Source organism: Copadichromis virginalis, linkage group LG20 (assembly GCF_057382275.1).
Source record: "Copadichromis virginalis isolate Kocher_CV1m ecotype Utaka linkage group LG20, C_Virginalis_male_GT1.1, whole genome shotgun sequence".
In the NCBI taxonomy this organism is placed as follows: domain Eukaryota; kingdom Metazoa; phylum Chordata; class Actinopteri; order Cichliformes; family Cichlidae; genus Copadichromis; species Copadichromis virginalis.
The window spans coordinates 29,261,085-29,273,635 of record NC_140637.1 but is presented as its reverse complement, the minus strand read 5'-3'; the positions used below and the strand labels follow the sequence as shown (position 1 = coordinate 29,273,635).

The window sequence follows — 12,551 nt, the reverse complement described above, 5'->3', positions numbered from 1 at the left end:
TGCCTCCTACCAGATTTTATGAAATTCTGCTCTCTTTTTTGCACAGTCCTGTATTATATTGTCCTGCATAATCCTACCGACTCACGCCTTAGCGGAGGAGGAATTAGCTCCCGAAAGCCTCTTATCGCACATTGGAGGTTCTGAATGGGAAACAATTACTGCGCCAGACGGAGAAGGATTTTCAGTTTGTGCACTTCACCTGTCCTCCTGAAGAGGCAGAGCGAAGATCGTCATCACAGCAGCCTCAGACACCGAGCACCTCAGTCGCAGACACTCCTTTGGCTTGTTTCATTACATTGCATAATACCGACAAGCAATCATGGTAAGCGAGACCTTAATTTCTAACATTTGACTTGCTTATTTGTTACTGTTTAAGTCTAACATATGTGGAAATTAAACTAGGTCGTTTTTTCAGATCTGTTTCTTTCCAAATTACTGCAACCGTGCTTGTTGCCATGCAGTATTCCGCAGCTTACTGTGATCATACATAATTGCGAATAGAAATAGTGTGAGATGTCGTCAGTTCGTTAAGTTCGTACTTAAATGATAAATTACATTCATATGGAAGAGCCTGATCCTTATCCTACACAACTCCTGTAAATCATCTTAGTCTTCACCACTAGCCTTGTCCACTTGCCTTCCATTGGCTCCCTTATCAATTTCTGAACATGATCTCCAGCCATTTAACACAACGTGTATGTAAATGTATGTTACATAAATGCAGTGTCCTCTTTTCTAAAAAATAATTATGTCAGTGACATAATACACCATATTGTGTTTGTGTGTTATATAAAACTAAGCCATCCCTAATATCATATATGCTTAAAAATATACCATAAAATCAAATACAGCACAAATTGTGTTACATATAACCCCAGTGGATGATCTGAATGTGTCTTTTTAAAGAGCCAGCACACTGCAACATGTCTGACCTAGATAATCCTCTCTGTCTACAGTAATCCTGCAGTAGGCAGTTTTATGTCGCAGCACAAAATGCATGGGCTTCTGTAAAATAAATGGCAGACTGAGACTCAATCCAAATGTTATAATAGAATATAGAAAATGTATTATTAACGGTTTCTTGTGCAAGGTAGGGAAAATGTAATTTAAGCAGTTGTGTTAAAGGCAATTTAAAATACAGTGATTGTTTCATTTGTGAGCCCGATTAATGTGTTTTATCCCTCCTTTTAATTAGCAAAAACTGTTCTGAAAACTGGTTATCTTCAGCAAGTGGAAGACTCGTCTTTGTTTTTAATCCAAATCTTTTTTCCCCTTACACTAGCGTGAGTGTATTTCCATCCACGTTGGTCAAGCTGGTGTCCAAATTGGCAATGCCTGCTGGGAGCTTTACTGCCTGGAACATGGGATCCAGCCAGACGGTCAGATGCCCAGTGACAAAGCCATTGGTGGTGGAGACGATTCTTTCAACACCTTCTTCAGTGAGACTGGAGCTGGAAAGCACGTTCCCAGAGCTGTTTTTGTCGACTTAGAGCCCACTGTCATCGGTAAACTTCTAGAAATAAACTTATCGCTGTTGCCTCTTTAATTTGTTAAAACCCTTATATAATTTCTTAATGGTGGTTTTTTGTAGATGAGGTGCGCACTGGGACCTACCGCCAGTTGTTCCACCCTGAGCAGCTGATCACTGGCAAGGAGGATGCTGCTAACAACTACGCCCGTGGACACTACACCATTGGCAAAGAAATCATTGACTTGGTTCTGGACAGGATTCGTAAACTGGTGGGTAAATCAGAGCAGAAGAATCCTGCATAAATGACCTAACTGATGGGTATATCTCTTATCTGGTTGCTGTCTCTCCCTCTCTCTCCTCAGGCTGATCAGTGCACTGGTCTTCAGGGCTTCCTGGTGTTCCACAGCTTCGGCGGTGGCACCGGCTCTGGTTTCACCTCCCTGCTGATGGAGCGTCTGTCTGTCGACTACGGCAAGAAGTCCAAGCTAGAGTTCTCCATCTACCCAGCTCCCCAGGTGTCCACCGCTGTGGTGGAGCCCTACAACTCCATCCTGACCACCCACACCACCCTAGAGCACTCTGACTGTGCCTTCATGGTAGATAACGAGGCCATCTACGATATCTGTCGTAGGAACCTCGATATCGAGCGTCCTACTTACACCAACCTGAACAGGCTGATCAGTCAGATTGTGTCCTCCATCACTGCTTCCCTCCGCTTTGATGGTGCCCTCAATGTTGATCTGACAGAGTTCCAGACCAACTTGGTGCCATACCCCCGTATCCACTTCCCCCTGGCCACCTATGCTCCAGTCATCTCTGCCGAGAAGGCTTACCACGAGCAGCTCTCAGTGGCTGAGATCACAAACGCCTGCTTTGAGCCAGCCAATCAGATGGTGAAATGTGACCCTCGCCACGGCAAGTACATGGCCTGTTGCCTTTTGTACCGTGGTGATGTGGTGCCCAAAGATGTCAATGCTGCCATTGCCACCATCAAAACTAAGCGCTCCATCCAGTTTGTGGACTGGTGCCCCACTGGTTTCAAGGTTGGCATCAACTACCAGCCCCCCACTGTGGTTCCTGGTGGAGATCTGGCCAAGGTCCAGAGGGCTGTGTGCATGCTGAGCAACACAACTGCTATTGCAGAGGCCTGGGCTCGGCTCGACCACAAGTTCGATCTGATGTACGCTAAGCGTGCCTTTGTTCACTGGTACGTGGGTGAGGGTATGGAGGAGGGAGAGTTCTCCGAGGCCAGAGAGGACATGGCAGCTCTGGAGAAGGATTATGAGGAGGTGGGAGTTGATTCTATTGAGGGTGAAGGAGAAGAGGAAGGAGAGGAGTACTGAAAGGGTCATGAGGGATTATACAGGAAACTTCAGTGTGTTCCTAAATACATTCCGGTCTATTTATTACCCGTTTGACTTTGTTCAGAGTATAAATTATTAAAATGCTAATATGGCTCTGTCTTAAATAAAGTTTCTGAAAAATGAAGTCTTGTATCAAACCTTTTTTTTGCATAACAACACCTTTAAGTTGTGAGGGATTTTTAGAGAAACAATTTTAGTTTGTCCAAGATCACATGGAAAAATCCAGGTGAAATCTGCTTTGGAACTCCAAGAAAAAGACATTTAAGATCAGGCCGCAACTTGTTATTTCACAAACAGTGCTAATAATATTCATCATCAAAATTAAAAAAAAAAATGTATGGATATTACTATATCACCAATACGAGTTATTTATTTTGAAAATATCTAAAGACAAAGGAAAGAACTTGAACAACCACTTCAGGGCTCTTTAACACTTTTATTCTGAAACACTGCAAAAAAAACGACATACATCTAAAATCCGTCTTATAATCTTTTGTAGGAAGCCATATACATGCATCCCTTTCATTCTTTTTGACAGTAGATTATCCTAATATGAAGGATTAAGTCCCAATATTTCAATTATTATGAAATCTGTATATTATATTAGCTGAAAACCTCAGCTCTGAACAGGTGCATAACATGAGCATAAAGTGCAAACAGCAGCAATGTGGAACAAAGTCAGATCCTTAAGATTAATTAATTACTCATGCATGACACATCAGGATCAATGTGATTCATATGTTCTAGCATTTAGGACAGGTCTATGTTCCTTAGCTGTGAAATATCAGTGTACAACTGACTGCAACACACATATCCACTGACAACCAGATCTTCAAGGGGCAACTTTATGTCCTACTTGTGAACCTTTCACTTGGTCTTACCCTACACAGTAGAGTCTAACTTGATCTGTATTGACCTCCACATTTACTGGTACAAAAAATTTTCATAGTTGCAAAAATAACTGCATGAATGTGAGTTTTTGTTTGTTTTTTCCCCCACAGGCTGATTTGAAAAAGTGTATCATAATTTGGAAAACAAAATATCCACTCACATAATAGAATTTCTTGCTGCGAAGCAACTCAAATGTTGGGAAAAATTAAACACAATCACTCCCCAGCAGCCGTCTCAGTAATCCACAATGCATTGCACGTGTAAGACAAACTGCATTTTTGTATGATGGGTACCAATAACACTTGAATGTTTGAAGTGCTTGAATTCCTGCTGATACAGTGATGATGGCAAGTGAAACATATTCACAAGTATGTGAGAAATGCAGATAAGTAACATTAGCAGCATTAGAGGACACAGGTTTGAGGGTCGGGTTCTTGAAAAGGGAGAATTACACCACTTGGCAATTCATGATAAATAATCAAACAATACCCACAGCCATTAGATGTTACAGCTAAAACAATAAATACCACACATACAGAAGTCTGAGTATTGAAAGCAATTTTAAGCCCCAGTTTATCCATATCAGTGACTCTCAGCTACGTGTTTGAGTTAATCTAGACAGACAGCACGCAGGCCTGGCTCTGCTCTCGCCCATAGAGGAGGAAGCCTACAGCAGTGCGCAGGTCCTCCAGCTCTAAGTTAGCCAGGAAACTCCTCTGAAGCTCCGCCTCCACTTTGTTCCCACTGGGCCCCTGACAGCCCTTAAGGAGAACCACAGCAGACTGGCAGAGCAACCAATCAGCCAGCTTCCTCATGCCCACACTGTCCTGGTTAGCCAGAGCCTTCCGACCCCAGAGGCTCAGATGTAGCATGTTAGCTGCCACACGGGCAGTGGGGCGCTGCAGGGTATGAAGAACATGTTTCAGTAGTGGAATGGTAGAGATGCCTCTCAGGTAAATCTACAGAAAATGTTAACTTCACAATTCCCCTTAGTGTTGAGAGAATTGTGATTTTTTTTAGTTCAATGTTTCGGTTTAATAAATGAAACTATATTGTTTTAGCTCTCTTTTACTGAAAACTTAAATATTAAACTAAACACAGCCCCTTCTTTACCTTGTTTGGGTTCCTCCTGAGAAGTAAGCGTATCACGAACTGCACATCAGCTGGAACACTGGAGGGTAGAGGAGGAAGCTGCTTCTCCTGGTAATTCCTGCTCTCCAGTCCCACTGCTCGATAGAATGGATTTTGCTGTCCAAATATCTCGTAGGAAATGGCGCCCACGGCCCAGGCATCTGCCTTGCTGTAGTCAAGCACCACACCACATCCTGGAACTGCAGTGGCCACCTGATGGCAGAAAAATTATGAGAAATTAAAGTGATTAAATATCTGGTTAACTGCAAATTATCTATTTATATGAATTCTTATTTATCTTAATGATTCATTTCAAAACACAAAGATACAATTAGGTTACTTGAATGGTATCCAAGTGTCACCTCCGGTTATAACCAGAGTGGAGGCAAAAGTCACAAAATTCAGTCTTAATAGTCACCAATAAGAGACGGCGCAGCAACTGTGGCTACTCAGTTACAATAAAGACATTTTTAATCTTACCTCCGGAGCCATAAGTGAAGCATTCCCTCCTTTGCTGACCCAAATGCTGTTGAAGGGCAGCTGCAGACTAGAATCGCTCTGGGCCAGACAGCATCCAAAGTCAGAAATCACTAAACGGGGGCAACCATCTGCATAAAGGACAAATCAATATAACACCGGTGACCCAAACAGACCTCAAGCTGGCATAGTTTACATTTGGCTTTAAACTGTTCTGTTATTGACAGAATTTTGTTCGGACCTGAGTCGAATTCCAACAGCACGTTGTCTGATTTTAGATCCCTGTGAGCGACACCCTCTCTGCACAAATGGTCAATCCCCTCAAGGAGCTGCAGCACCATCAGAGTGCCCTGCCTGCGGCTTGGTGTGGACATTTCCAGGTACTGCCTCAGTGTGCATGGATAGCTATGACACAAAAAATCTGTGAAGTTACTGAATAAAAATGACCTGACACGTACACTATAAAAAAAACCCCAACAAAATAATAAAAATCTCTGAAAACAAAGACAGTGACTTTTTTTTATTTTTTTATACACAATGTTTCTAGCACACATACTGGGTTGGACTGAGGTAGGTAGGAAGGTAGGTCTTACTTCTTCATGACCAGGAAAAGAGTGCGATTGTTGCCCAGGCCTGTAGGGTTAAGCCTGGGTGGCAAAACATCTGGATATTCCTCCTGAGCACCTGGTAGCAATGGAACATCTGCAGTAAAAGCCCGGTACACTCGGATTACATTAGGGTGTGCTGACACTCTTTTGGGCAGGACTCCGAAATGTCTGCATGTAGAGAAATCACAGCCATTCATTAGTACGTTTCCTATCCTTAGGTCACCACTCTGAGGCAGGAATAAAAAGAACTGAGGTTATAATACTTACCCATCCAGAGTAATTTCTTCTTTTTCCTGCTTTAAGGCATGAGGACCTGCAGGGACCAGCTCCTGAGACATAGACTTTAAGATGGCCTCACTTGATGACCCAGCCTGCAAACAAATAGCAAAATACCCGTCGGTACTGATGTGTGGCTCTTTTTCGTTTGTTTTCATACAGAGGATTAAAACCTAAAACAGATGTGAAATCATTATCAAACCATTAGTATACTACCCACCCCAAAGTTCCACATCATCTTAATAGCAAAAGGGAAGTTCCTTAGTGAGCAGCATGTCAGAGATCGAGGTGCCTCAGCTTCCACTTCACCTTCTTTTATCTGCACCAGGGAGCATTTTCTGGCACTTTGCTTTGGAGGAGCAAACTGAGCTGCAGCCTCATACACAGCTGCATTGGAGCCTTTCCCAATCTGGTTCCCTAGAATGTAATCCTCCAGTTTATATCCAGAGGTGAATGGCTTAAATGGACTCTGGAATTTCTTCTTTCTAAAAACAGCCTGCAGGGGAAAGCAATAACAATAATAATAATAATAAGCTACACAAAGATATGTTCATATCAATCACGTGCTATAAACAAATTTAGTCAAGAAAAAAAAGGAAAAACAATCAGACTGTATACAACAACTTTTTAAAGCCCCCAAATGTACCTACACTTGTTATAGACGCAGCTAGAGACATATTAAAATAATAAAAAGTAAATTAATGCAAGATTGCAACCAGGTTATCCATTCAGGCCTCAGTGCAAACAGCATGAAAATTAAAGAACGTACACAAATCTTGGGTCTATGCATTACCGTATCAACAAAACATTCATAAATGTAAAAACAATATGCAGAATTGGTGAAGATACAAATAAACAAACTTTCAGTGAAAAAAAAACCCAATACGGCAAATAACCATGAAAATAAAGACTAAAAGAAAAACGACTACTAACAAACCACTTTGTCAGAAGCTACTACACTTAACGACTTAAATGTCGCTTAGGTACCCTACTGTGACCTACTTTTAGATACCATACCTGGATCTCCTGGCATGTTGAAGCACTCTTTCTGTCATCCTCCAACTGTTGTTCGATAAGCCCCACACCGAGACCGAAAGCCAAAAATACAGCTCTGTTACGCGGGGACCCGCCAGCAAACCTCCTGAAGCCGGCGGACTGAAGCTGAGCTGCCAGGCCTTTCAGAGAAGTGCGGTAATAGCGGTACCGAGACGGTAGGAAAGCCTGAGGCTGAGCGGTGCGGACCGACGGGCCTGCACGGAAACGGTCAGCTCGGAGCTTTGCTGCGAGTCGGCCACCGGATTTCAGGAGACCGAGCTGAAAGACCGACCGGCCCAACTCGAGTCCCCGGCTAATAGCGTGTTTCACAGACATAATTTACCCGGACAGGTAACTTAAGCTGCTACAACGAAGTTTTACTTCTGCCTAGCTCTCGAAAGGCCCCACAAGAGGACAGCGTTATGTAAACAAAACAATAACTGCTGCTGCTGAGCATGCGCAAACCTTTAGACTGTCTTCTTTTCGTTTACCGGAGGGTGGCGTTTAACGATCAGGGGACATATCAGGGTATAAACACAAATACATTTAATCATGTCACAAATACAGGATCACTAGAGGTTCAATTTATGCTGGGCTGCCGAGCACACTATATATTTTAAAAAAAATGTATAACAACCCAGTCCCCAATGGCATTTAAAAGGTTGTTTAAGGCCTGACACAAAAATGTTTGAGTAGTTTCTCCCTCCTTAACTACTCAAGGTGATGTAGATTTTTTTCTTTTCTTTTCTGTTTGTTTCTTTTCTTTTTTTTCTTTTAAAAAGTCATCCAACTACCCATGTGGATACTTATTTTATTAGAAAACTGACAAAAATTATGGCTTGCCTATGTGGTACAGACCACCCAAGAATCTGTTACTTTGCACTAATTAGTGAATATCTGTATCTGTGCATTACACCTGTACAGTTTATAAATGAAGCCTGCTAATTAGGTTTGCTGTTGTAAGTGTTGTCAGTTCATAGTTTTGTTGTATGTTGGATACAACATGTTAATTTAGTGAATTCTGGTCAAAAGGCGGGTGAAGCTTTACCATGTCACTGACATGTTGGCCAGTGGGTGTGCAGTGTCCCTCAGTTTCACAGTCCTGATATAAACTGGTGAAAATGCTCAGCCTGAAGCTTCACAACCTGACTTCTCTAAACATCAAGGTGACTATATCCATCTTTTATTTAAAATGTATGTTGTCTTGATGCATGCTCAATCATCCAGGTAAGTAAATCTCCAAAAGTTGATTCTGTTCATCACTTGGATGAGTCACGAAATGTTTCTCCCACGCTACGTCCAGATGAACAGAATCAACTTTTGGAGATGAAATGTATGATCTCACAAGAAATGTGTGGCTCAAATAAGAGATATTTTAATCATTAATTCATCACTACTAAAATTATTAATTTAAACGTAACAGTTATGCAACTACAGAGGAACCACACAAGTGTACAAAATCTGTAGCATAAGACTATAAAAACAAATTTAGCTTCCATTAATGCTTATAAAAAATTGGACAAATGGTAGCATTTGCTTGATCACATGATCAATGCCAAACCTGTAGCATGTATAGTTTATCTCTGAAGTTCCATTGGGTAGGATCCAGTCACCTTACTGTAAACAACAACAAAAAAAAGCAGAGAGAATGCCCCTGACAGGGGTGTGCTTTCTTTTCTTCAGCAATACGTTTTGTTTTCTTCCAAAGTATGAATAAAAAATTAACCATATAATATTACAAGTTCAAATGACCACCTAATCCTTTTTGGTAAATGTAATTATCACACACACACACACACACACACACACACACACACACACACACACACACACACACAGTAGAGGTCAGATACTGTGTGTATACTCTTAAAAAGTTTGAAAACCCACCAAGGTTAAAGGCACTTTTTTAAACCTTATTTTCATTTTGTGTAGATCATTGTTTGTTCGTTCGTTGTTTGTTGTTAGTTTAGCACATGCATAACCAACTAACTAGATGGGGTCACTGTGCCAAACAAGGACACTGATTTATAAAAGTCTTCATTTAACAATCATTTCCACTGGACCAGGATGTATCATACACACTTACTGCACTATTTTCAACTTATTCGTAGTCATAATGTTTCACTGTTAAATTATAGTTAACCTCAACAGGTTCACATGAATTTCCCAGTAATATACTTCCCAGCATGCCATTATTTTTAATCAGAGCTTTTTAGGATATGTTATAACTTTGTTAGGTTAACTGGCGTAGGTGTGAATGTGAGCATGAATGTTTAGGTTTAGCTTAACAACAGAAACCAGCACCAGAGAGAAGCTGTAATTATTCAGTGTGCAGCAGGATAGCTTCTATATTTAGTTGTTTAGATACAGTACCCAACAACTTGATTAGGCACCCAGTGTGAGGTTAATGCCACAGCTGCCCTAAGTTGCTCTATAACACGAGTAAAGACTTTCCTAAGGAGTTCTTTATGTTTAAAACAAGACCCGAGTTCAGTGAAGTCGATAATTTTGAGTTTTAAACAGGTTTTTGACAGATTACTAAAATATTTGTTTGTTTGTCTAGCTGCATTATGTAACCATTTGCTATGTGTTTTATGAACATATAAAGGTCAGCTCTTCTTTGTGAAGAAAAATTGAGCACTTTGTTGATTTTTATATTCTAAGCAACTTTTGGACATTTTGGACTTTGAACACAAGAGACTGATAGAAGCATGATACAGACAATCAGCATCTTCACTGTCACTGTGGATGGGTTAACCTTTTATTCCATACTAGTAGTAGTAGCAAGTATCACTTGTCAGTTTATAGACCCAGTGCACTGGTAAAATTGTTCTTAAAGCTGCACTAATTGAAACTGTCATATTTACAATGAAGCTTAAATAAAATATAAGAGGTTTTGCTTGTAGTAACAGGCATAATAGGAAAATTGATTCATGTGAAAACAACAACATTGGTGATTTTTCAATAGTACTATTCACTTTGAATGATTAACACAGTTACTAATTATACTGCTATAGTACCAACAAAAAATAAAAAGGATATCATAACAACAAGTCTTTCTTTTATTATTCCCTATCAGAAAAAAGAGTGACAATCAATTAATTATAGGTGCAATATTGACATATTTCCAGGAACATTTTAGAAATTCCTAACGTTAATATTTATTCATTTCAGGCCCATCTGAAAATTATGTTCATTTAACTGTTTTTGAAAAAAATCGCTCATGCTGTGTTGTCAATAACCCAGTTAATCCACTGAATATAGCTCCTGACTCTGGTGTAGACACCAGGGTAGTACTGATTTGCACAGCCAATACCCCAGGAGACAATGCCCTCAAAGTAGCCATTGCAGACAAGGGGGCCCCCGGAGTCGCCCTGTGGAGTACCACAACAAATCAGGATTGTTTTTTGATAATAGAGCATTTCACATTCACCCTTAAATGGAAAATGTTAAATATTATTAAAATGACACTGAAATTATATGTAAATCATCACTGGTTAAAATATATTTTATAGCATATATAACAGGTGTCATTTTGCCTATAAATTTAAGAGGAAATATTCATTTAAAAATAGTATTACTCTACAAAATGCAGTTGCTAAGTAGTAATTAAGCATACCACAAACACAAAATAAATCATGTTTTCCATGAATGTATACCTGGCAAGAGTCCTTTCCCCCGTATGGAGATCCAGCACAAAGCATACCTGGTTTGATCCTGCCCCAGTAATACCAAGTGCAGTAAGGTATTTCTCTTACATCCACAGCACGTAGCACAGGGGAGAGGGTGTAACTGTAAACCTGTGTCACTCCCCAGCCACTCACTATGCAGGTGCCACTAAAGGGAGGGGTACCTTCATCAGGTATCAGAACTGGCTGAACATAAGCATTCAGCTGTGCTGGTCTGCTAAGCTGTAACACAAACCAAAGTTAGGGTGGTACCATTGTGAGATCACATTTTTTGTAGCTAAGTACAAGTCCTACTTACCTTAATAAGCATGATGTCATTCTCATATGTCCTGAAATTATAATTGTGTACATATATCTTTGAGACATTGAAGATCTGTTCAAATCCCTCTGTTTTGATCAGGCTGTGCTCACATAGCACAACCCTCATAAAATTACTCCTGTTAAACAGAAAGAGACAAAACGAAATGAGAATTTCACATATGTTCTTTCAAAACAGACCTTTTTCCATCAATAATTATTAAACATTTTCATTAATGTTTATTAGTAAAGCTGCAATCTTGCTGTATGGTGTCAGTACTTACGGTCTCCAGCAGTGGGCAGCAGATACCACCCACTCTGGGTGAACTAGCGTGGCTCCACAATAGTGATCCCCGACCTCAGTCTGAAGGGATGCCTGGTATTTGATAGAGTATGGTTCGACCTCTTGACCCCCGATGATCCTTCCTGTATTCTCTTTCTCTGTGACGAAAGACAGAGCGAATCAGACAATTTGTCTCTATATTTTACGTTCTTTTGGTTTACAACAAAAAAGATAGATTGTCAGGGTAATGTGCCTTAACAAAAAAAAAAAAAAAAAAAAGCAGAATATTCTAGTAAGTTTCTTAACTTAAAGAAGTCTAGTTGTTTTCGTTCCAAGCTCCTTATAATATTCCAGTTCTGTATTCATTTCTACAGTATTGTCTGGCTTCATAAACTGAGTCAGACAGCAGTATTACAGCCACGTCACAGAAAATTTCTCCTGATCGACTAACATGTCTGTTTTTGTCAGCTGTTTTAAAGTCTTTGTGTATTAGTCTTTAGATCTAAACATTGAGACTAGAATTTCATATCCTTTGCTAAGTGTCTTGGAATGAAAAATTCAAAGATATAACTCACGTGAATTTACTGAAAAAGACAAAAGAAGCAGCACAGTAGTGATTGCCACAGCAGCCATATTGTAATTGATACCTGTAACACAGAACAACGACAGCTAGCAGCTTCTATATACATAAATTACTGTCATTTTAATTGCTCGTGCTAATGAACTATAAATTATTTGCTTAGTTTTGCTTAATTTGGTTATTTTGCTTTGTTTAAAAACTGTATCGCAACAATTACAGGATCAACAATATCTTCAAAAGCACTAAATGACCATTTAATTCAATTCTTTTGAACAATGAGCTTTTATTTTTAAAATATAGTGAGACTGTGAATTATTTTTAGACAGTTGAACATTAATTACAATTTCACTAAAAAGGGTTAAAATAAAAATTTGCTTACCTGAAAGTCTAGACACAGGAAGCTTCAGAGTATCTCCAAATGATGAGACCAATGCTCTCCTCTTTCTTTT

At 40.0% G+C, this 12,551-nt stretch overlaps 3 protein-coding genes across 4 annotated transcripts; 1 reads left to right on the top strand and 2 right to left on the bottom strand.

Annotated features, from left to right (window-relative positions):
* The first annotated feature begins 159 nt into the window (after nt 1-159).
* Nucleotides 160-2,959, top strand: LOC146685080 (tubulin alpha-1B chain). Its single transcript, XM_085442813.1, has 4 exons — nt 160-322; nt 1,283-1,505; nt 1,592-1,740; nt 1,834-2,959. The coding sequence occupies exons 1-4, from the start codon at nt 320-322 to the stop codon at nt 2,812-2,814; spliced, it is 1,356 nt and encodes a 451-aa protein (XP_085298939.1). The 5' UTR covers nt 160-319; the 3' UTR covers nt 2,815-2,959.
* A 292-nt stretch (nt 2,960-3,251) lies between these two features.
* pink1 (PTEN induced kinase 1) lies at nt 3,252-7,705 on the bottom strand. Its single transcript, XM_085442812.1, has 8 exons — nt 7,236-7,705; nt 6,439-6,714; nt 6,210-6,313; nt 5,928-6,110; nt 5,576-5,739; nt 5,338-5,465; nt 4,840-5,070; nt 3,252-4,625 (listed from the first exon to the last, which is right to left on the bottom strand). Exons 1-8 carry the CDS (start codon nt 7,587-7,589, stop codon nt 4,341-4,343), a joined length of 1,725 nt encoding a protein of 574 aa, XP_085298938.1. The 5' UTR covers nt 7,590-7,705; the 3' UTR covers nt 3,252-4,340.
* A 2,769-nt stretch (nt 7,706-10,474) lies between these two features.
* Nucleotides 10,475-12,155, bottom strand: LOC146685078 (trypsin-3). Of its 2 annotated transcripts, none has more exons than XM_085442874.1 (5): nt 12,098-12,155; nt 11,524-11,680; nt 11,241-11,379; nt 10,913-11,164; nt 10,475-10,627 (listed from the first exon to the last, which is right to left on the bottom strand). In XM_085442874.1, the coding sequence occupies exons 1-5, from the start codon at nt 12,153-12,155 to the stop codon at nt 10,475-10,477; spliced, it is 759 nt and encodes a 252-aa protein (XP_085299000.1). The 2 variants fall into 2 exon arrangements, with proteins under 2 accessions (XP_085299000.1, XP_085299001.1); XM_085442875.1 differs by having other exon boundaries at nt 11,524-11,674.
* Between the last annotated feature and the right edge of the window lie 396 nt (nt 12,156-12,551).